The sequence below is a fragment of the Siphateles boraxobius genome, unplaced genomic scaffold (assembly GCF_051911475.1).
Source record: "Siphateles boraxobius isolate OS27281-9 unplaced genomic scaffold, OSU_SipBor_1 55, whole genome shotgun sequence".
Lineage (NCBI taxonomy): Eukaryota > Metazoa > Chordata > Actinopteri > Cypriniformes > Leuciscidae > Siphateles > Siphateles boraxobius.
In genome coordinates this window covers 5,893,119-5,914,477 of record NW_027509181.1, presented here as the reverse complement: position 1 = coordinate 5,914,477, position 21,359 = coordinate 5,893,119, and the positions used below count along the sequence as shown (strand labels likewise).

Here is a 21,359-nt window from a genome sequence, read left to right as displayed (position 1 = left end):
TGTTTTATTGAAGGTACAATCTATTAAATGAAATTAACAAATTATCTAATTAAATATTAAATACTTAGTCTCTTTATAATATGTCATATTTTATCAAATTTATCTGAGATCAGAAACAAATATAGACACTGGTTCATGGGTTCACAGAGATGGCCCCTAGTAATTAACCATTGACATTTTGATATATTTCTAAATGTTTCAAGACATCAAGACGTAATGAAGCCTTGTTTGCTGAAATCATGAGTCTTTTGCAGTTTGATATGTGCTCCGATTTCACTGGTTCGAAGCAAATGATTCGCAAAAGTTACAAAGCTTTGAGCATGTTTTGAAAGCACCCATATCCTACGCTTCAAAGCTAACATACAAATCTTAAAGCTTTTTGCTTCACTAGACAGGCTGTGGATTTGTTGATTGTTCCACATAGAAATTTACTTTTCAATCAAGTCTTGTAAGGACTTGTAAAAAATTCCGAAACAACATGCACCTATTTAAAATTTTATATAGGCCTATATCCTAATTATTTATTTAACCACCATTATTCATTACTTAAATTCAATGAGCTCATTGTTTCTGCCTTAAATTATAATTTTTTTTAAAGACTTAAGCGGATAGACCTTCAGGCATGAGATATCTTAGGAAGGATGCTTGAGGTTAAACCTGAGCACACGTACAGTAAATTACATCTCCAATATATCTGTTAAAAGATGCTTGTAAACAATAAATGCTTTCCAAATAAAGTCAAAGTTGGCATGAAACAGAGGTTGCGATAGTATTTTCTTCCATATTGTGACGTGTATCGAAGTGAATCCGCTTCTCAAAGAAGGAAAAATATAGGGCGGGAGCCGCGGCCCCGCGGGGCTCTGATTTTGTCAATTGGAAATTTATTGGATCATTGGGTTGTTGTAGTCGGTTGTGGTTTGCTATTGTTGTAATGATATGTGAGTGACAGGTTGTCCCACCCTGATGCCAGTTAACACGTCATTAGAGAAGAGAAGAGAAGAGAAGAGAAGAGAAGAGAAGAGAAGAGAAGAGAAGAGAAGATAAGAGAAAGTTATTCTGATTAAAGATTACGAGGACACATGAATGAATAAAATAATGATGTGCATGGATAAATACGGCACTACAAGAATAGTCAATTTTGATTTAATGAAAGCAGATTTACTTAGAAAATAATTAACATTTTAAAGAAATTTCCTAAGCGTTTATTTAACATCTGTCAGGAAACATTTTAGAGACATTCTGCAGATGAGAAAATGCTCTAAAATATCTTTCAGATGAAAACATGCACACAAGTAGACGTGTGATGTATGTGTGCTGTATGTTCTTCTTCTTCTTATTATTATTATGAAATTATTATTATTAGTTGAAATTTACCTTTTTACTGCGAAATACATCAGCTTGACTCATACAGATAAATAACTTTTGAGTACGTGGTGACTTTTATTATGACAGAATACTCTTATCTCGAACACTTCGGCATCACATGACACTGCTTTAACATGGCTTCAGTTCAGTGGTAAGAAATGTTGACATTTTAAAACGTTTTTGACGCTATCAAACTCTAACGCGACGAAATGTTAATGAATAGAGGAATAATGAAGAATATGCACTTTGTAATAAATCTGTACTAGCGATTAAACATTGTTGTAGACTAGAGGGAGGTGTAACGTTAGTGTTATGACAGCACAGTGATGGTATCATACTCTGATACCATGTAATTTTGATACTGAGTGATTACACATAAATGAGTACTTAAAGTAATTGCAAAGAATATTGTGGTGTTGTATTTTTACCATGATAATACCACGTTTTGATCATCATGCTCATCAATCAAACACATTAATAATGCTATTATGGTGATGTCCAGAAACACATGTAGGCTACCTTTTGCACAATCTATTGTACTTCAGTCATATCTAGCATCAATATGATTATCAATATGACAGCTTTATGTGTGTTTTGCACAGGCACTCTCGGGCCCGTAGATATGAGAGTGAATGGCAGGGGTGTCATTTGGTGGGTTCAGCAGTGGAGTTCAGTGACTATCATCCACTCAAAGCCATCACGGTACATCCAAAGTTCTCATAAATACTCATTAAATGTTTTATTTGATATAAAATAATACTGTTCACTTATTATTACAGGTTTAGTCCTCCTCAAGTAAATAGGGTTTGAGTATGTTGATCACTTTAGAACCTTTTTTATATCGTGTAAATAATTCCATATATTCCTTCAATTTCTATTATGTTACCTGTCTGAGTGTCTATCTGTTCATACACAAGCAATTAACTAATGTCTGTGTAATAATAATAATGCTTCAGTGTATTCTTGACCAAAACACCAAACCTCTGGTTGCTCTAAGAAGGCTTAATGTGTAATAAGTGAATTTTAAAATGCATTGGACAAAAGTAACTTCATGAACAAGTTATTTCAGTCATAAGTTTGGTAAATAACTGTCTTCTTTTCAGGTGACAGATTCTAAATCTCGGCGTGGGGGCCGGAAAGGCAGCACCTCCTCTACATCTTCTTCCTCTAGTTCTGTGGCTCTGGATCCACTCAGCTCTATAATGGATGGGACCGACCCACTGTCTCTCTTCGCTGCGGCATCTGAGACCCCAACTCTCCCACACAGCATCTCTGCTGGGGTAAAATTCACAAACCACATACACACACACCAGTATACGTATTATTAAAGGATTAGTTCACCTCAAAATGAAAATTTCCTGATAATTTACTCACCCCAATGCCATCCAAGAAGTTCATGTCTTTCTTTCTTCAGTGGAAAAAAATTGGGGAAAACATTTCAGGATTTTTCTAGATAAGACACTATTCCTCAGCTGGGATCGTGCAGAGACCTTTGAAGCACTTTAAAGCCCTTTGAAATGCATTGATTTGAACTTCAACAATTTGGTTACCGTTAAAGTCCATTGTGTGGAGAAAAATCCTGAAATGTTTTCCTCAAAAAACTTAATTTCTTTTCCACTGAAGAAAGAAAGACATGAACATCTTGGATGGCATTGGGGTGAGTAAATTATCAGGAAGTTTTCATTTTGAGGTGAACTAATCCTTTAAAATCATAATGTGCACTAGTACCCCAATAAAAAAAGCACCTGTGTAATGGTAGTATCAGATGGAAATACCATAGTACTTACAGTACATACATACCATGGAATTCAATGATACTATATAAACGTTTCAAAGGTACTTCAAAGAATCCCATGGTATTATTGAATATCACTGAATTTTAATCAGTTCAGCACTGCACTCGGTTCTAGAGCAGGATGAGATCCAGCGGTTTGGGTTCCACACAGTTAATCCAGAAGTTAGTGCAGCTGGCTTGGAACTGGTGACCTCCATACATGAGCTTGAAGTTGTCCGTCTCCGAATTAAAGGCTTTTCTGCGTGAGTCCACATTGAGCAGACACTCTCCGCATGCCGGTTCTTTGGCATTGTTAATGCCGTGCCTCAATATACAGGAGGAGAAGTCCTGTGAGCTCACATCAGGAGTGAGGTTTGCCAGCAACATGAAGCCCATCGAGTTGTTCCACACACGGCTGATGTTTTTAAGCAGCTCCTGTAGTTTAGAGAGACAACCACTCATGCATTGTGTTTTTGCATTTTGGGGGCACAGAAATGAAGGGTTTGTTTTTGGGTTGATTTCAAATATCAACAATGTTTCTCAGAAATCACTTACTGCACTTTTTTGTTTGTACATATATTGAAAAAAGTCAATTATCTGCTGATAGTTAAAATTATGTGGCTGTTCCCCTTCCATTTTTTTTCTTCTATTTTCTTCTCCTGTGGTGAATTATGTGATCTATACAACAACTGTGAATATTGTCATTTATGTTTATATTTTCAATAATTATTTTGTATATATTTGCTGACTGAGGCAATCCAGATGTGTTTTTTTTTTGTGTGTGTAAATGTGCCTTCGGTTGTCCTACGTTGGTTACTGTTCTATGATTTTGTGTTTGTTAATATAACTTCACAATTCTAAATAAAAAATATATACATAATAATTATGTGGCTGTGAACATGCATCAAACGTTTGTTAAATATGGTCACTTTTTACTATTTTGTTTTAGGAGTTGGGGCGGAAACGGCAGGAGAAAGAGGAGGAAGTGGGCTTAGACTTTGAGCCGTGGTCATCTAAACGTGGAGAGATCCTGTCTAGATTCACCACCACAGAGAAACTGTCTATAGTAGGTGCATACGTTTACAGCTTTTACTCATTCTGTGACTTTTCACTTTTGACAGACTTTAATGAAGTTTTTATTTCTCTTACAGAACCTCTTCATGGGCTCAGACAAGAGTGAGTTCATCGGTTTTGAAGATTCTTTTTATTTGTTCTTGGTTTGTAGCTGTTCTAGTTGTTGTTATTCCAGGTGGCTTGACAGCTCAAAGTCAAATCCTCATTAACCCTTCGTTAATTTTCAAATGTCAAAAGTCAATTAATTTTATTTTATTTTACATTTTTAATAACTAATGGTTTGGTACCTGACATTCATTTTTTAATTTCTAGTATACATATTATTATTATTATTATATATTATATATCACATAGAGGATTAGGGCCTGATATAAATGTTACATTTCTAAATAATCAATCAATCAATTTATTATTATTGTTATTATTATTCATTAAGTTTTAATTATTATTATTAGTATTATTTATTTTGTAAATAATTAAGGTTTGACATTCATTTTCAAATGAATAATCAATAAGTAATCTAGTTTATTCCATTTTTAATAAATAATTCAGGAGTGGCACCTGACAGAAAAACAACTTCTTTGCAACCGCTATAAAATGCTTAGCAAATATAAATCCAGTTCTACCTTAAGCCGGCCCTACACCGTGCGATTTTTGCTGACGTACGAGCTCGCAGATTTTTTTCATTTGAGAGAAATCACGTGAAATCGTTGCTCTTTTGGTTGCGGCTCGCAGTGGTGAGAGGAATTATGAGATGAGCCGAGTGCGTTACAAGCTCCTCCTGATAATGTTTAAACATGGCTAAAAAATTCTTGGAGTCCGCCCGATTTTGACCAGCATATAGGCTGCCCCTGTTGTCAAATCATGCACAACCACGTCACATAGGCTAGATCTATTAGGCTTTATTAACCCATCCTGACCAGTCCTGAGAAACTAATATATCACATGACGGTGGCATCAGCAACATTCTGTACAATATTTTTTACACATTTAATAGTTTGACTTGTGTAAAGGTAAAGCATCCAGTCCCAGCTCAGCCGTGTCAGAGAAGGTGCGCACTCGTCTGGAGGAGCTGGACGACCTAGAGGAGGTGGGTCTCATCCGGAGAAGCCTTTTGCTTTAATGTCTTTACTAGACGTGTTTATGAATGTGCTGTGTGTATTGTGTGTGCTCAGGGATCACAGAGGGAGCTGTTGAACCTGTCCCAGCAGGACTATGTGAACCGCATTGATGAGCTCAACCAGTCTTTGAAGGAGGCCTGGGGTTCAGACCAGAAAGTCAAAGCCCTGAAAATCGTCATCCAGGTCTGAGGACTGTGAACACAAACCAACAGCGCACACACAAATGATATTTTAAAGGGGTCATGACATGAGAAATCAGATTTGCCTTGATCTTTTGACATATAAGAGGTCTTTGAACTATTAAAACATCCTACAAGTTTCATAGCTTAAAACGTCCTCCTCATTATAAACAAAGCATTTTTTAAATTGAGCATCAAAAACGTCTCACTTTGATATTGTGGGATATGTGATGTCACACGGGCCAATATATTTGCATATGACTGCCTCCAGAGCAAGGCATTGACGAATAGTTAAATGTCATCACACCATAGGCCCTGCCCACTGTCATTCAGTCACTTAACGGCTGATATTTGCCTACACTGGATGTTAGCGTCATGATGTGCCAAAAACAAATGGAACCCATTATAATCACTGACGCTGTCTAGTGAATACAGATTAACTTTCTGACGTATCCACACGCTTGAGTCTGTCGACAAAAGGACAAATAGAAGAGTGAAAGAGCGTTCGCTTTGTCGTGTCCAATTTAAACTGCTTGTTTGCGTCTCTGTACAGACTTCAGAAGGATCCCAGCATAGGAAACAAGTGGTTCGTTTTTTCAGTGGCGTCTCGGATCGTGTTGGAGGATTATGTTTGTTCGGAGCATTTTGTTTTGTCTATGAGGTACAGTGTAATAGAGAGTTTGCAGATCAGCTTGTGTTAAAATATGAAGCAGCCAACTGTATTATATCTGCAGCAGCTGCATCATAAACCTTTTATTTCGGTTTAATTATTTCAGAATGCTTTGTCTGTAAATGACCGTTTTATGGATAATGTGTTTTTAGAACACTTACTCACTCAGGTTTCCTATGCAATGATGTTAGCCAATCATAACTGTGGCCGTTTACTGACAAGCCTTAAAGGAACTGCCCCTTAAAAACAGATCATTTCAGACAGACGCTCAGAATGAATGTTGAAAATAATAGTTTTTCCACATTTATATTTGTTTTGTTTAGTTTTTTGGGTAAACAAACTTTTTTTAACATTATAAGTGAACATCAAGGAATAACTAAAATAATAATTAAAAAAATCCATGTCATGCCCCTTTTAAGTCAACATGAATTTAATATTGATTCTATTAACTTTCATTATATACACATTTCTGGTCTTCTTGTGGATTAAATTATCAGTGCACGTTATTCAAAAGAATAAAAAAAAAATCATGATCTCCATCAAAATGTAATAACATATCCTCACATTATTTTTGTGTTTCAGTGCTCCAAGCTGCTCTCTGATACATCAGTAATTCAGTTCTACCCCAGCAAGTTTGTTCTCATCACAGATATCCTGGACACCTTTGGTAAGAGATGCTCATGATAATAATTTATTTGTTCAAGTGTTGTCAAAAATATCAATATTTCGATATGTATCTATACTGTTAAAGGTGCTCTAAGCAATGTTGTTTGACGTCACTTCTTGTTGATGTTCGAGGTATTGTCAAACAAACGGAGGCTAGCTAGACCCTCCCTCCTCCTCATCCGCGCACTAACTCCCCAAAACGCACCCCCAAATCCTTGTTGTTGGTTACTGGCTGGAACAGTTTGTTATGTTTCGTGGTGCGGGTTTGCTCAGTTTGTTTTTGTTGCCGTTTATGGAGCCTTCGGTGTCTGCAGAGACCGCGTTTTTTTACAGTGTGTTCAGGGGACAGGCGGCTAGCAGATAGTGAGGAGATGTTTGCTGTATGTGACAAAAAAAATTTTTGGCTTAAAAAACGCGTGACATCGCTTAAAGCAACTTTAAAAGCGCTTAATAAATGAAGGTGACTTGACTGCACTTTATACTGAAATATCTGAAACGTTTCCAATACTGCTTTTCTGCAGTATCGATACACCGATTCCAGCTGCGTTTTCTTGCCAGGGTTCCCGCGGATCCTTAAAAACTCTTAAAAAGTCTTAAATTAGATTTTTAAAATATAAGGCCAGAAAAAGTCTTATAAAGTCTTATTTTTACTTATGAAAGGTCTTAAATTTTAGATGACACTTCGACTTAGTTTTAATTTGGAAAACATTTAGATATGTCTATCTAATTAGCGTACGTATTATTTTTTATTATTCTATCTTTGTGGATATGCTTGTTCACGTGACAATTCGCATCCCATTCGCGGCAGAATAACGTCTGTCTCCTGCACGCGAGAGAGGAGAGTAGAAGAAAGTTGTCAAATATCAGTTCAGTCGTAATTTCATTCTTTATGTGCGTAGGGGTGTGTGATGTCTAGGCTATTGTCTATTATGATATTGTAATCATTGTTTCAACGATGTACGAGGCACTGTGAGCTGCCATTGCATTTGTCTCTCGTACTTTCACTGCGTGATGTGTGCAGTTATAGGTATGTCCCCAAATTAGTTTTTGTCTTATATTTATATCATATTATGTTCATATATTAGAACATCAGTAAGAGTGCCGTTTTCCCGTGCACAAGTGTGATATTTATGTAGTTAAATTAAAAATAAATTAACATTGTGAGTTACTTTTTAGACACCATATTGTCAATATTGTTTGTTTTCTCTTTATTTCGCCGACTAAAATTTCAAAATGAAACCGTAGCAGAGTCTCAATGCAACAGACAGCAATGATTTCTTGACTGAAATCCGCGTTTTGAACGAGTCATTTTAACGATTCAATGAACAATCACTTGCTTTTTTCCCGAATGAATCAGCCGTTTGAACAAATCGGTTGAATGAATGACTCCCTCAACTCGCTTATTAAGACAGTGACTTGCCGCCGCCTACTGGCGGTTTTAGTTTCATGTTAAAATTAGAAATCATTTCATATTTAAATATTGAATATTGATTTAAAAAAAAAAACTATCTCATAGCTTTATTAATACAATTGTAAATGGAGTGTAATTGTAAATATTAATGCCACTTCTGATGCCGCTTCTGTGTCACCTCTGCACTGCAAAGATGGATTTTGATTGAACGATTTAATTTGACTGGTAACAGTGGTACTGTATAATTATTGTGTAACTAAGTATTATTGTATAAATAAGTATAATTACTGTATAATTTAATTTGAATAATTTGAATGTTGGTATTTGACATAAAAGGTGATGCATAACTCTAAATAAGTTTAGAAAAATGTCCATATGTAGGGGAAAATGCCCCTGGAAATCAATTTAAGGTGGAAAGTATTGCACATTAATTAATCATTTCTGTCACTGCTGTGAACTGACCACTGCATAGAATATGAAAAATATGAATATCTTCGTGACTCTGCTGTCAACAACTGGCCTATACCAGCCGTTGCACCAGCACAAAAAAAACATCAGTAAAATATCATCTAATTATTATCAACAAAACTTTGAAAATATCAAGATATATTTTAGTAAATATTGCACACCCCTAATGTACGGTATTAATTTTGATTTCTTCAGGTCTTAAAAAGTGTGCAGGAACCCTGCTTGCTCTCTCTTCTGTCCGACTGCAAAGTGAGACACCCTCGTCCTCACAATCACTCGTCTCATTCACTCCAGTCGAATAGTGCTAGTATTGCGCATAATTTTACTCATTCCCGCAGTTTCGCGCTCACACCAAATTGACTTATTTTTCTTGGCTTTTTGCACTTAAACGCCGAAATATATACAACACGATGTCTAAATGCCTTTCTTGATGAGTTTTCAGGTAAATAGTCAGTTTTGGAACATAAATAGTTAGTATGTTGTGTAACAGATCTGTGCATTAGCTCTTAAAGTGACAGCAGCCTAATAAACCTGCTGCTGTCTGTCATGTTAATTAAAGAAAAGACAAAGAGAAAATCACTCATTGCTCTTGACTGAATAACTTTTGTAACTTTAATTGTAAGCATTATTTTTAACAATAAGACCTATTCGGTGTTATTTTACATTTGATTATTTTCATTTCTGTAATATTTCTAGTACATAGTACTGTTAGACCCAGCTTAAAGCCATTTTCATTTAATTTGTCTTAATTCAATTTAATTTATTTGTGCTATCATTTGCAATTTGTTTGTTCTTATTGTGTTCTTTATTTTGTTCTTATTGACGATTTACTAGTCTTTTTTTGTAAATCTAGTTCAATGATTAAAAAAAAAGCCTCCTTGTGCTGTTTGTTACTTTATTACAACAAAATTACCCAAATTACGAAAAAGTATGAGATAATAACAAATGATCTGTATGCCGGTATGGAAGATTTCCCCATGGTATCGAAAAATGGTATGGAATATCAGTATTGTGAAAACACTAGTTCCCTTTCGTTGTCACTCCAAGTTACGTCGGATGACGACGAATGGGGTTTCGCTTAGAAAGCCTATCGACTTTGAGTATACAAAACGAGCCAATGGCAAAGAAATGCTCGACACCCCCATATCCCAGCCTTTTCGGCGGTGCGGTTGAGGGCTTTGCCCAACAATTCTCAACCGGCCATGAGCAGCCCCGCCGTCCGCTCAGATCCTTCAGGGCCGGGGAAGAATCCTTATTCTCAGAAAGAACTGACTCTCCCGTCTCTGAGCACACAGAGTTATCGGACGACACGGTGCGCCACCCCCGAGCTGTGCACCCCTCGTCCCCCTCTGTCTCAGAGCCGGATGACAGTGCGTGCCGTCCCCGGACCGTACCGCTCTCATCCCCCTCTGTCGCCCGACCCCTGGCAGAGCAGGCCCCCGCTGGACCTGCGCATCTAAACCGCCCCCTTCACAGGCTGCCGTTCAGGATACTCCTGGCCAAACGCATTTCCGAATGTGTGCGGCCACAGGATTGGTTTGCAGCAATCGACCTGAAGGACGCCTACTTTTATGTCTCCGTTCTCCTTCGACTCAGACCGTACCTACGGTTTGCTGTCAGGGGGCGCGCATATCAGTACGCTGTTCTCCCATTTGGGCTCCCATTTCGCATCCTGAACTATCTCGGCGACTGGCTATCCTAGCTCTCTCTCGAGACCAGGTTTGCGTACACAGGGACCCAGTGCTCCGGCACCTAGCTCGTCTGGGCCTTCGGGTCAACTGGGAAAAGAGTAAACTTTGCCCCGTGCAGAGGATCTCTTTTCGTGGTACTGACTTGGTCGCCGTCTCCACTCAGCCACTGCTGACTTGCCTGAGACAATCAAGCGCAAGAGTGCGGTTCCACTGAAGTTTTTTCAGAGGCTCCTGGGGCATATGGCGTCCGTAGCCGCAACATCGCCGCTCGGATTGCTCATATGAGACCGCTTCAGCTTTGGCTTCGAGACCGAGTCTTGAGGTGGGCATGGCAACACGGCGTGCTCCGAGTACCAGTTACTCCGACCTGCCGTCAGACCTACATCCCTTGGTCGAACCTCAGTTTCTACGGGCTACTGCCCCTGGGATGAGCTTCCGGGCATGTTGTTTCTCAACATATGCCTCTACCACGGGCTGGGGCGCCATGCGCAATGGACACGCTGCCGCCAGCGCCTGGACAGGACATAGCGCCCTTAGCATGTCTATTGCCTCGAGTTGGTGGCAGTATGCCTTGTTCTGCACCGCTCTTGTGTTGCTCAAGGTCAACGCATACTAGCCCACTCTGGCATTACCGCGTCAGTAGCGTACATCTACCATCAGGGTGGTCTGCGCTCCCGCCGTTTGTTGCAACTCGCCCGCCACCTCCTCTTATGGAGTCAGAAGCATCTGAGGTCGCTTCGAGCCATTTTTCCTGGAGCTTCTACAGCTTCAGCCCCACCCTGGAGAATGGTGACTCCATCCCCAGTCGGTTCAGCTTGTTTGGGACCAGTTCGGGGACGCACAGATTGTTCTGTTTGCCTCCCACGACTCGACCCTTTGCGCTCTGTTTTACTCCCCGTCTGCAGGCACGCTCGGCACAGCTGGCCGCGGAGCCCCGCAAGTATGCGTTTTCCCCCAGTGAGCTGTCTGGCACAGACCTGTGCGAGATCAGGGAGGACGAGGAGCAGGTCATTCTGGTCGCGCCACACTGGCCCGCCTGGACCTGGTTCTCCGAACTAGTACTCCTCACGACAGCACCTCCCTGGCCAATTCCTCTGAGGAAGGACCTCCTTTCTCAGGGACGGGGCACCCTATGACACCCTCGTCCCGATCTTGGAGCCTCCACGCGTGGCTCCTGGACGGGACGAGGCAGGTTTGAGTACCCTACCACCAGCAGTGGTGGCTACCTTCACTTCTGCTAGAGGGTCGTCCACGAGACACGCCTAAGCTTGAAGTTGAACATCTTCGTCAACTGGTGCTCTTCTCACCAAGAAGACCCCCGGAGATATTCGATCAGTGTCGTGCTTTCCTTCCTTCAAGAAGGGTTGGAGCGAAGGCTGTCTCCCTCCATCCTCTAAGTATACGTTGCCGCCATTGCCGCACACCATGATACGGTAGAAGGTAAGTCTGTTGGGAAGCACGACCTGATCGTAAGGTTCCTGAGAGGAGCGAGGAGACTGAATCCTCCTGGCCCTCCCCTCGTTCCCTCTTGGGACCTCTCAGTGGTTCTAACTGCCCTGCAGAATGCTCCCTTTGAGCCTTTGCAATCACTGGAGCTTAAGTTCCTGTCAACGAAGACATCGCTCCTGGTTGCATCGGCCTCCATCAAGAGGGTAGGGGACCTGCACGCATTCTCCGTTGACGAAGCGTGCCTGGGATTCGGGCCAGCTTACTCTCACGTGATCCTGAGACCTCGGCTTGGATATGTGCCCAAGGTTCCTACCACTCCCTTCAGGGACCAGGTGATGAACCTGCAAGTGCTGCCCCTGGAGGAGGCAGACCCAACCTTGGCACTGCTCTGTCCAGTACGTGCTGTCCGCGCCTATGTAGACAGAACGCAGTGTTTCAAGACCTCAGACCAGCTCTTTGTCTGTTATGGTGGGAAGCTGAAGGGAAAGGCTCTCTCCAAGCAAAGGTTGTCTCACTGGATAGTGGACGCCATTGCTTTGGCATAGGCCGACCATGCCCCCTTAGTGTGACTGCCCACTCCACCCGGAGTGTGGCGTCCTCTTGGGCTCTAGCGCATGGTGCCTCGCTAACAGACTGTCGACTAACAGTCGGCTAGGTGCCTCCCGTGTGCATGGTCCCTCCTCTGAGCGACCCCCACATGTGTATTTCCACTGTAAGTCTCTCTGCAGCATATGTCTTTCCCTTTGCAAGCCACCTTGCCACCCCTGGGGTTGAAATATTCCACCTGCGGCTGGACACCCCAGTGTTCTCCATATGCATCCCTCCGGTCATATGTGTATTCTCTAAGTCCCCCCCACCGGGTTGGCAATAATTGCATATTTCCTCTAAGCTATGGGATATGCTCCCCAGTGTACTTTGGTATTCCTATCCTAAATTGGAGTCCTTCGTCCGTGCTAGTCTCACGACAGGGGTCTCAGATTTACGCAGGACACTGGAAGACAGCCGAGAAGGTGGCGTGATTAGACTGGTAACCCCATTCGTTGACATCCGACGTAACTCGGAGTGACAACAAAAGGGAACGTCTCGGTTACGTATGTAACCCTCGTTTCCTGAGTAGGAACGATCCCCCTGAGTAGGAACGATTCCTCGTTCCTGCCACTTTCCGCTGTACCGCGGGAATCGCCCGAGTTCAGTCTCGGCTCCTCAGCGAAGAAACATATCTGCATGTTGCCAGTGTCCTCCTTTTATACCCACGAGGTAAGGCGGAGATACGCTATGCAAATTTCGCAGACCCATATCATTTCTTTGCCATTGGCTCGTTTTGTATACTCGAAGTCGATAGGCTTTCTAAGCGAAACCCCATTCGTTGTGATCCGACGTAATGTCTCCGTTTCCTACTCAGGGAACGAGGGTTACATACGTAACCAAGACGTTTTTTATGCTTTACTGACAAACATATATAACTTTTTTTTTTTTCAGCAACAGTTTCTTCATAAATAAGCAAAAGTCTTAACCATTTACATTTGTCAGTGTTGATAAACAACACCAGCAATATTTTTAGTTCAAGATAAAAAATGTGTTTACAAGCCACAAGATATAAGGAAAATGTCTGTCCGTTGCTCCTGATGATGTCATGTGTGTGCAGGTGGTCTGGTGTATGACAGGATCTTGTCCATGTGTGCTGACCCTCATCCTTTATCAGGTAAAATATGCATCACAGCTCAGCATATTCTTTTGCCATCTCCATGACATTTTCTATTTATTTTCCTATTAATGTCATTCTCAGAATCGTTCTCCGCTGATGAAGTGAATGACACAGCCAAAGAGACGTGTCTCAACTGGTTCTTTAAAATCGCCTCCATCAGAGAGCTTGTCCCTCGATTGTATCTTCTCAACATGATTCCAGATTCTTATTCCAGTATTTAAGCCTGTTCAATAATCCAAAAATACATTTTAAAGCTAAAAATGATAAATGAAATAAGTGTGTTAAAACAAACTGCAGTGTTTTAAAAGCACCAGTATTTATACTGTTTAGAAAGTAATTTTACCATGTTTTAGTTATTAAACTGGTTTCTGAGAAAGTTTTCTCACAAAAAATACCATACCATAAATATGAATTTTAACCTTAAACTGTAATAGTGAGCCTTGACTTTAGTGCAGATATGTTGAAGCTGCTCTTCTGAAATGCAACCGCTTCTTGACAAAGTCGTAAGTATCTGAGAAATGCTACTCTTCTGTTCATGCAGGTGGGTAGTTTTATAGGTCTGATGTCCTCTCTCTGTCCTTCAGTGGGATTCAGGAGACGCTGCAGAGACTGACAGCGATGATCAGAGGAATAGGAGATCCGCTGGTGGCTGTATATGCACGGGCGTATCTATGCAGGGTGAGAAGAATAAAGCTCTCTGATCATATTTTGTTGTATTTTTGCAAGTGATGGGAGAAATTAAGCTTTTCTTAACTAATTGAACCAATTATTGTGAAAAATGATTCACTGTTTCGAAGCACTCGAAACGCCACACGCTGGTGACGTCTGCTGCTCAGAACGATGTAAATGCAGCAATAATTCAAACATGCATAAAAAACACCTTTTACAGACCAATTGGAAATGTTGGACTGAAAGTGTAAAGCTTTTAAATGCAATTTCACAGATCATCTAATACCTTTAAATATGAAGTGAATTATATAATGTTATTGGTAACACCTTACAATCAGGTTCATTAGTTAACATTTGTTAATGTATTTACTAATATGAACTAACAAAGAGTTATACATTTGTTATAGCATTCATTAATCTTTGTTAATGTTAGTTAATAAAAATACAGCTGTTCATTGTTCATGTTAGTTCACAGTGCATTAACTAATGTTAACAAATACAACCTTTGATTTTAATAATGTATTAGTAAATGTTGACATAAATATGAACAAAGATTAATAAATGCTGAAGAAGTATTGTTTGGTTTTAGTTCATATTAACTAAGGTATTCAACTAATGTTAACTAATGAACCTTATTGTAAAGTGTTACCATGTTATTTTATTAAATTGTAGTGTGTGTTTTGTTTTTGGAGAGCTTGGTTAATCAGGCCAATAATAGACTATTAACTACAACTCATCTACAAATGTGTCATTAAATGTCTAAAAAAAATTGATCCGAGATCCAAAGTAAAAACCATATAGACACTAGTTCATGGGTTCTCAGAGATCATCACACTTTGGTGACAAACCATTGAAATTTCAAAACAGTTATGATGTAATGAAGCTTTGTTTCATGTGAAATCATGGGACCATTTGGTACGCACTCCGAATCACTGGTTCAAAACAAAAGATTTTGAAGCTTCACAATGCAGTTTCGAAAACTAATTTAAAAAGTTTTCATGTGTGACAACTTATTTTTCACTATAGGACAGGGGTGCAAATCTCAGTTCCTGGAGGGCCACAGCCCTGCAGACTTTAGCTTCAACCTTAATAAAACATGCCTGATCTAGCTAACCAAGTTCTTCAGGGAAAACTACAGGTATGTGTGTTGGAGCTAAACTCTGCAGAGTTTTACACCCCTGATATATGAAGTGGTGTTTCATAAGCCACTTTTCCACCGCTGTTGCGTCACCAAGGCAATGACTGATGCATTTGTATTACATTCCATAGAGCTCCGTTATCAGCCCCACAGTGGAAAATGAAACCGTATCCGTACCGGCTGGGCCGGATCGCCACAGAATGGAATGGTTAAGCAATGAGAACTGTTTGGGCCAATGGTGAAAAAGTGGCTGCACTTTTTTTACATGGTGATAATAAAACAAGCAAAAACCCTGTAGATTGAAATTGAAGTAGGGACCCGAGCCATATTGTAGCCGTATGAGACTCTAGCTATCTATCTTTCTCTCAGGTTGGGATGGAGGTGGCGCCGCATCTGAAGGACAGTCTCAATAAGAATTTCTTCGACCTTCTGGCCTCGTTCCGTCAAATTCATGGTGAAAGTGTGCAGAATCAGCTGGGGCTGCAACGGGTGGAGATTCCCATCTATCTGACCCTCTATTCTCCTGCCATTCACTGGATCCTGCAGTGTGTGGCATACAGAGCACCAGAGGTACATACACACACTCCACTCAGAGGAAATGCCTTTCTGATTGTTTAGTTTGTATTAATCCTACCTTCAAAGTCAGATGTGTAAAATTCCTACCTGATAACTCGTACTTCCACCCATAAAAGAGTTCCATTAAATGCTTGGTATAAGAAAACCTTATGACAGCATTACCATTAGCTTTGCAGATATTGATTATCAACAAAAATGTCTCCTAGCAAATTGGGCAGTGCCGGCATTTGTTTTGCAGGTGTACAATTATAAAAAAAATTGCTAATGATTTTATTATCATGTAATGTAGAAACAATGTTTATGTGACACCATTTTCATTTGCTGCATCTCAGGAAATTTAAAGTGGTAAATTTATGAGAAAGCAAAAATATGAATTGTAACTAGTGATGCACAGAAATGAATATTTTCAAATATTTCTACTCCAAATCTGATGTTAAAATATAAATATTGGTTTATACATGTTGGTTTGTCGCTGCGTGTCGCTAGAGGTGTGAATGGGGCTTAAGACTTTTACACAGTACTGTATATTGCCCCTCAATGCAAACATTAATTTATAACTCTGCTGTGAACATTCTAGTCAAAAAGTTTTGAAGTTGGTTTAAGTGTGTTGTTGGTTTTAGATCAAACATCTTACAAATTTGTGAGACCCTTTCCAAGTGATTTTGATCACGTGTTTGATCCATTTGTCTTTTAAAGGTTCTGCTAACAGAGATGATGGACAGATGCAAGAAGTTGGGCAACAAGTAAGATCTCTTCACTAAGGAACATTTACAACTTACTATCTATGACCAAGAATGATGAAAATGAAGCTTGAAACTCATTATGAATAATGTCTTTAGTCGCATTGGACTTTGTGTGGATTTTGTTTTCTTCATCTTGTACTACTGCAGTATAGACCATAGAGCCAGACATTCTTGATGTTTTGTAAAAATCTTGATTTTACAACTGCAGAATTTATGATGTTTGAAATTGCAGTATTCATTTTTCCTATAGTGCTCTCCTGCTGAACTCTGTCATGTGGGCATTCCGGGCAGAATTTGTTGCAACAAGAGCAACAGATTTTATTGGCATGATCAAAGACTGTGATGAAGCTGGATTTCCCAAGGTGACAGACAACACACACACACACACACGAATACCAAACTGCACACAGGTTCAAAACCCTTTGGTGAATATCAGTGTCTATGTCAAAGTTTATTCTCATGATCCTCTCTGTCCTTCAGCACTTGCTGTTTGCGTCTCTGGGTCGCAGTCTGTCCTGTGCTGATCCTCCAGAGAGCGAAAGACTCTCCATACTCAATGAAGCCTGGAAGGTCATCACTAAAGTGCGCGGCCCAAGGGTAAACAACTGTTAATCTGTGAATGTTTTAAAGCACACAGTATAAAAAGGGGAATCTGTAATAAGAATTAAATACAGATTTGAATAAAATGATGACTTGACTTAAATCCATTCGCTGTTTTTTGTTTGTATTATGTCTATAATTTAGGATTACATCAGCTGTGCTGAGATATGGGTGGAGTTCACCTGCCGCCACTTCACAGTGAGTTATCTGCTCTGTTTGCCTGAAACATCAGGTGTTGCAAATCATTATTTGAGCAGAATTTTTAAAAATCTGCCTTTTTAATGTCTTTTCAAATTTCTCCCTCATAGAAGCGGGAGGTGAACACGGTTCTTGCTGACATTATCAAACACATGACTCCAGACAGAGCTTTCGAGGATGCATATCCACAGGTATGCAAAAAACATATACACATGATGTTATATGTTGTTGACGATGTCAGCACGATTCATCCCCCCTTTCTTTTGTGTTCTCAGCTGCAGTCAGTGATAAACAAGATCCTTCCCTACTTCCATGACTTCTCTGTGCTCTTCTCTATGGTATAACCACAGCAATAATTTTTACATTTTCAATTTTATGGATCATGGTGGAAGAACAGAATGCTCTAGTTTACCCCTTAAATGGTCTGTGAAATGGAAGAATAAGCTATATAATGTTACCTGAAATTAAATTTTTACAATTAACCTTTGAAAACTGTTTTTGGTGCTGTATGGCTAAATTAAAGTGTTTTTAAAATAAAACATTATTTTTATTTTTTTACAAATGTTAAACTTAGTTTACAGAATTATGTTTCAGTTGAGACTTGAAAATACATTCTACATACCAGGAAATTAATAGGTGTAGTTATTCAAATTAACGGTAATCATTTTTTTATGTTGTGTCAATACTAATTGGACTAATTTAATATGTTGTGTTTCGCATTTCTTTGAATTGCAATTCAGTAAATTATTCTTACTGTCATTCCAATTCATATCCAAATTGAACTTCTTAAAATTTGCTTAAAATATACAATTTTACGGGAACTTTAAAAGAAAATATCATGAGTAATATAAAATGAACTAGTATGATCATAAACAATTTGTTTTTGCTGATGTATAATTTTAATGATTGCAGGAGAAGTTTTTGCCCTTTCTGGACATGTTCCAGAAAGACAGTGTCAGGGTGGAGGTGTGTAAATCAATCATGGAGGTCTTCATCAAGTATGTTTTTCACTCACTATTCAATATTAAAACTCCACTTCCTATGTGTAGCTAAACAAGTGTTCAAATACTGGGAAGAGGATGGTTATTGTTTATTCTAGTTCAAGTTACAAGGTTTCTCTCTTTTGTTTAGACACCAGCAGGAAGCAACGAGAGACCCTGTCATTCTCAATGCGCTGCTGCACATCTGTAAGACCATGCATGACTCTGTCAAGTGAGTGAGATATATATGAATGCGTCTCACTATTAATGCAGAATTAGAGAGCGTCACATCGACGTGTTTGCATGTGGTCTTTGTATTGTAGTGCTCTAACTCTAGATGATGAGAAAAGATCTCTGGCTCTTCTGATCAACGGATTTATTCGTATGGTGAGTCCCTGTCCTACAATTCTGTATACAATGCTATTTGCATGAATTGGAAGTTAGTTCTTCATTTTCAGAGCTCAACTGTCAAAAATATGAACTGGCATCATGTCAAGCCAAAATGTTTGAATTAGTTATTTTCTAGTAACCACTTACAGCATCTTGAACAATGAGATGATCTGGGTTATAAACATGCATCAAGAGCTGTGCCATTTCATCTCAGAATAGAAAAAATAAAAATATACAAAGATTATATTTTCGTTCTTACTATTGTAATGCAAAAAAATAAATAGTGATATATAATTAAGTTGTTAAAGTGTAAGTTTGCTGATTTTCAACCCACTTTGTATTGTTAGTTCGTAGTATATGTAAACGAACAATGGGCTCTAGGGCTTTCATGAAAGCTAGATTGCACTTCTATTTATAACTCATAACATAACTCATATTCCGCATTTGTGTATCCCTGTCCATGCACAGTTGGATTGACAGAGGGTTGTCATTGTAAAAGAAGGTTTATCACTGAAAATTGTATCATATTTGTCTACTTTTTAAACAGAATTTGGGTAAAAATGGAACACTACAGGCTACAGCCTTCTAAGTTGTACACAATGGCATTTTGCTTTGGGGGTTAGCTTCCTCTTCTTCCAAATTAATTAATGGAATGAGAGTTTTTTTTAACCCCCCTAGGTGTGGCCTAAAACACAGTTTTTTGTCATCCAGTTTGAAATGTTGACTACAAATACACAAGGTTTTCAGCTTTTTCGTTTTGGCGTTCTCTTCAAATTTATGATTCTTTGCATCCTTTAGCCACTGCCCTAAACGCGCTGGAGTCTGCACAGGAAAATGAAAGAAACTCACTCCCGCTAAATGTTTACTCTTTGAAATCTTGCACCCGGTAACAATACAGAACAACACCATTGTGACTAAAAGTTTACTAAGAAGTATTTCCTACTAAAGCAAGATGGTATTTGACTCTGATCAAGCCTATTCAATATGAGCAGACTGGTAGTGGCCTTGGATGGCAACATGCCCAGTGCATCATGGGTGCTGAATTTTTTTCTACCTTCATTTTGCCAGTGCTAAAGTACCCCTTTAACTGGTATGATCAGAGTTGGCATCTACAATATGACCAATATAGTCTTACTAACTTGTTTTGAATTTTGGTCTTTCTTTTCCATTAGGTGTCTTTTGGGAGAGACTTTGAACAGCAGTTGAGTTTCTGTGTGGAAGCCCGAGCGACCTTCTGTAATCTAGAGCCCGTCATCATTCACCTGATACATGTGAGCACCCTTTGTCTTAAAGCAAGTGTTATGTGTTAAATCAGGGGTTCCCAACCTTTTCCTTTCAGTCAAAACACTTTAATGTCAGATATTTATTTGGAGCACCTCCTGAGATTTTAATTTCATATTTTAATCATTTAACAACACATCTACACTTATCTGAAGTTGGTCACATGACCTCCAGGTAAACAAATAAAATATAGACTTTTTTTTTCTTAAATGTATGTTTTTATATGATTTAATTATTAGCTTTCATCAACTCTTGAACCCCTTGCGGTTTGCGTTCTACATACCAGGGAATAAATTAATCTAATTAATGATAATAGTTATTATTCAGAATATTCAAAATACTAGAGCTGGACTCATGAAATTCCTCATTTCTTTGAATTGCAGTTCAGTAAATTCCTCTTATTGTCATTCCAATTCAAATTTGAATTTAACATCCTTTGGGACCAATTCAGTTCAAATTCCTTCAGATTTTGAAGAAATGAAAATGTAATCAGTAATATACTGTAAAAGAGTCTCAGCTGCTAACTGATAAGCATGTCTTAACAATTGCTTATGATACTAAGTCTTTTACCATATATTTTAATGTCCTGTGTGTTTTATTCTAGTAAACAAATTAAAAACTTTTTGGAAAATGCTGTAAAGTCTAATCTGTTAGTGTAATGGAGTGCTGAGAAACTGTATGTCCTGATGAAATGAATGTCTATCTTACAGACGGTGAATCAGTTAGCCATGGAGACCAGACGTGTGATGAAAGGCAATCACTCACGTAAAACAGCTGCTTTTGTCAGGGTTGGTTTATTCTTTTACAAAATGTTAATGAGTGAATCTCATGAGAAACTTTAAAAAAACAAAACATTTTAACAAATAAATTAAATCACTAAGATGTGTAAGGTAGTTATATAATTATATTTTTTCTGCATTACAGTAATGGCAACTGAAGGAAATGCGCTTAATTTTTATTAAATAATAATATAATGTAGGTTTAATTTCCTTGTGTAAAATTATTATTTTTTTCCCCTCTTTTTGGAGTGAAATGTGGACATATTTCTGACAGGTTTGGTAGATTCCACCAAATAATGTTGGATCCAAGTCAAGTCGCCTTTACTGTATTTTCCGGACTATAAGTTGCATCAGTCAAAAAATGTGTCATGAAGAGGAAAAAAACATAAAAGTCGCACTGGACTATAAGTCGCATTTATTTAGAAATTTCTT

General features: G+C 38.9%; 1 protein-coding gene across 3 annotated transcripts in view; it reads left to right on the top strand.

Moving 5' to 3' along the window:
- The window catches only part of vps35l (VPS35 endosomal protein sorting factor like), a 322,653-nt gene that overhangs the window by 293,653 nt on the left and 7,641 nt on the right, over positions 1 to 21,359 (top strand). Inside the window, exons 1-24 of one of the 3 annotated variants that reach the window (XM_077205953.1) lie at positions 990 to 1,516; positions 1,968 to 2,067; positions 2,469 to 2,645; positions 4,089 to 4,205; positions 4,291 to 4,315; positions 5,227 to 5,303; positions 5,389 to 5,517; positions 6,766 to 6,850; positions 13,514 to 13,570; positions 13,655 to 13,751; positions 14,029 to 14,076; positions 14,158 to 14,251; positions 15,750 to 15,950; positions 16,653 to 16,699; positions 16,950 to 17,061; positions 17,180 to 17,296; positions 17,444 to 17,497; positions 17,608 to 17,688; positions 17,773 to 17,835; positions 18,410 to 18,495; positions 18,629 to 18,709; positions 18,801 to 18,864; positions 20,040 to 20,138; positions 20,859 to 20,936. In XM_077205953.1, coding sequence (XP_077062068.1) covers positions 1,500 to 1,516; positions 1,968 to 2,067; positions 2,469 to 2,645; positions 4,089 to 4,205; positions 4,291 to 4,315; positions 5,227 to 5,303; positions 5,389 to 5,517; positions 6,766 to 6,850; positions 13,514 to 13,570; positions 13,655 to 13,751; positions 14,029 to 14,076; positions 14,158 to 14,251; positions 15,750 to 15,950; positions 16,653 to 16,699; positions 16,950 to 17,061; positions 17,180 to 17,296; positions 17,444 to 17,497; positions 17,608 to 17,688; positions 17,773 to 17,835; positions 18,410 to 18,495; positions 18,629 to 18,709; positions 18,801 to 18,864; positions 20,040 to 20,138; positions 20,859 to 20,936 — 2,106 coding nt within the window. In that variant the 5' untranslated portion in view covers positions 990 to 1,499. Of the gene's footprint in view, positions 1 to 989; positions 1,517 to 1,967; positions 2,068 to 2,468; positions 2,646 to 4,088; positions 4,206 to 4,290; positions 4,316 to 5,226; positions 5,304 to 5,388; positions 5,518 to 6,765; positions 6,851 to 13,513; positions 13,571 to 13,654; positions 13,752 to 14,028; positions 14,077 to 14,157; positions 14,252 to 15,749; positions 15,951 to 16,652; positions 16,700 to 16,949; positions 17,062 to 17,179; positions 17,297 to 17,443; positions 17,498 to 17,607; positions 17,689 to 17,772; positions 17,836 to 18,409; positions 18,496 to 18,628; positions 18,710 to 18,800; positions 18,865 to 20,039; positions 20,139 to 20,858; positions 20,937 to 21,359 lie in introns of those variants that run through there. The other 2 variants (XM_077205954.1, XM_077205956.1) reach the window with 2 other exon arrangements.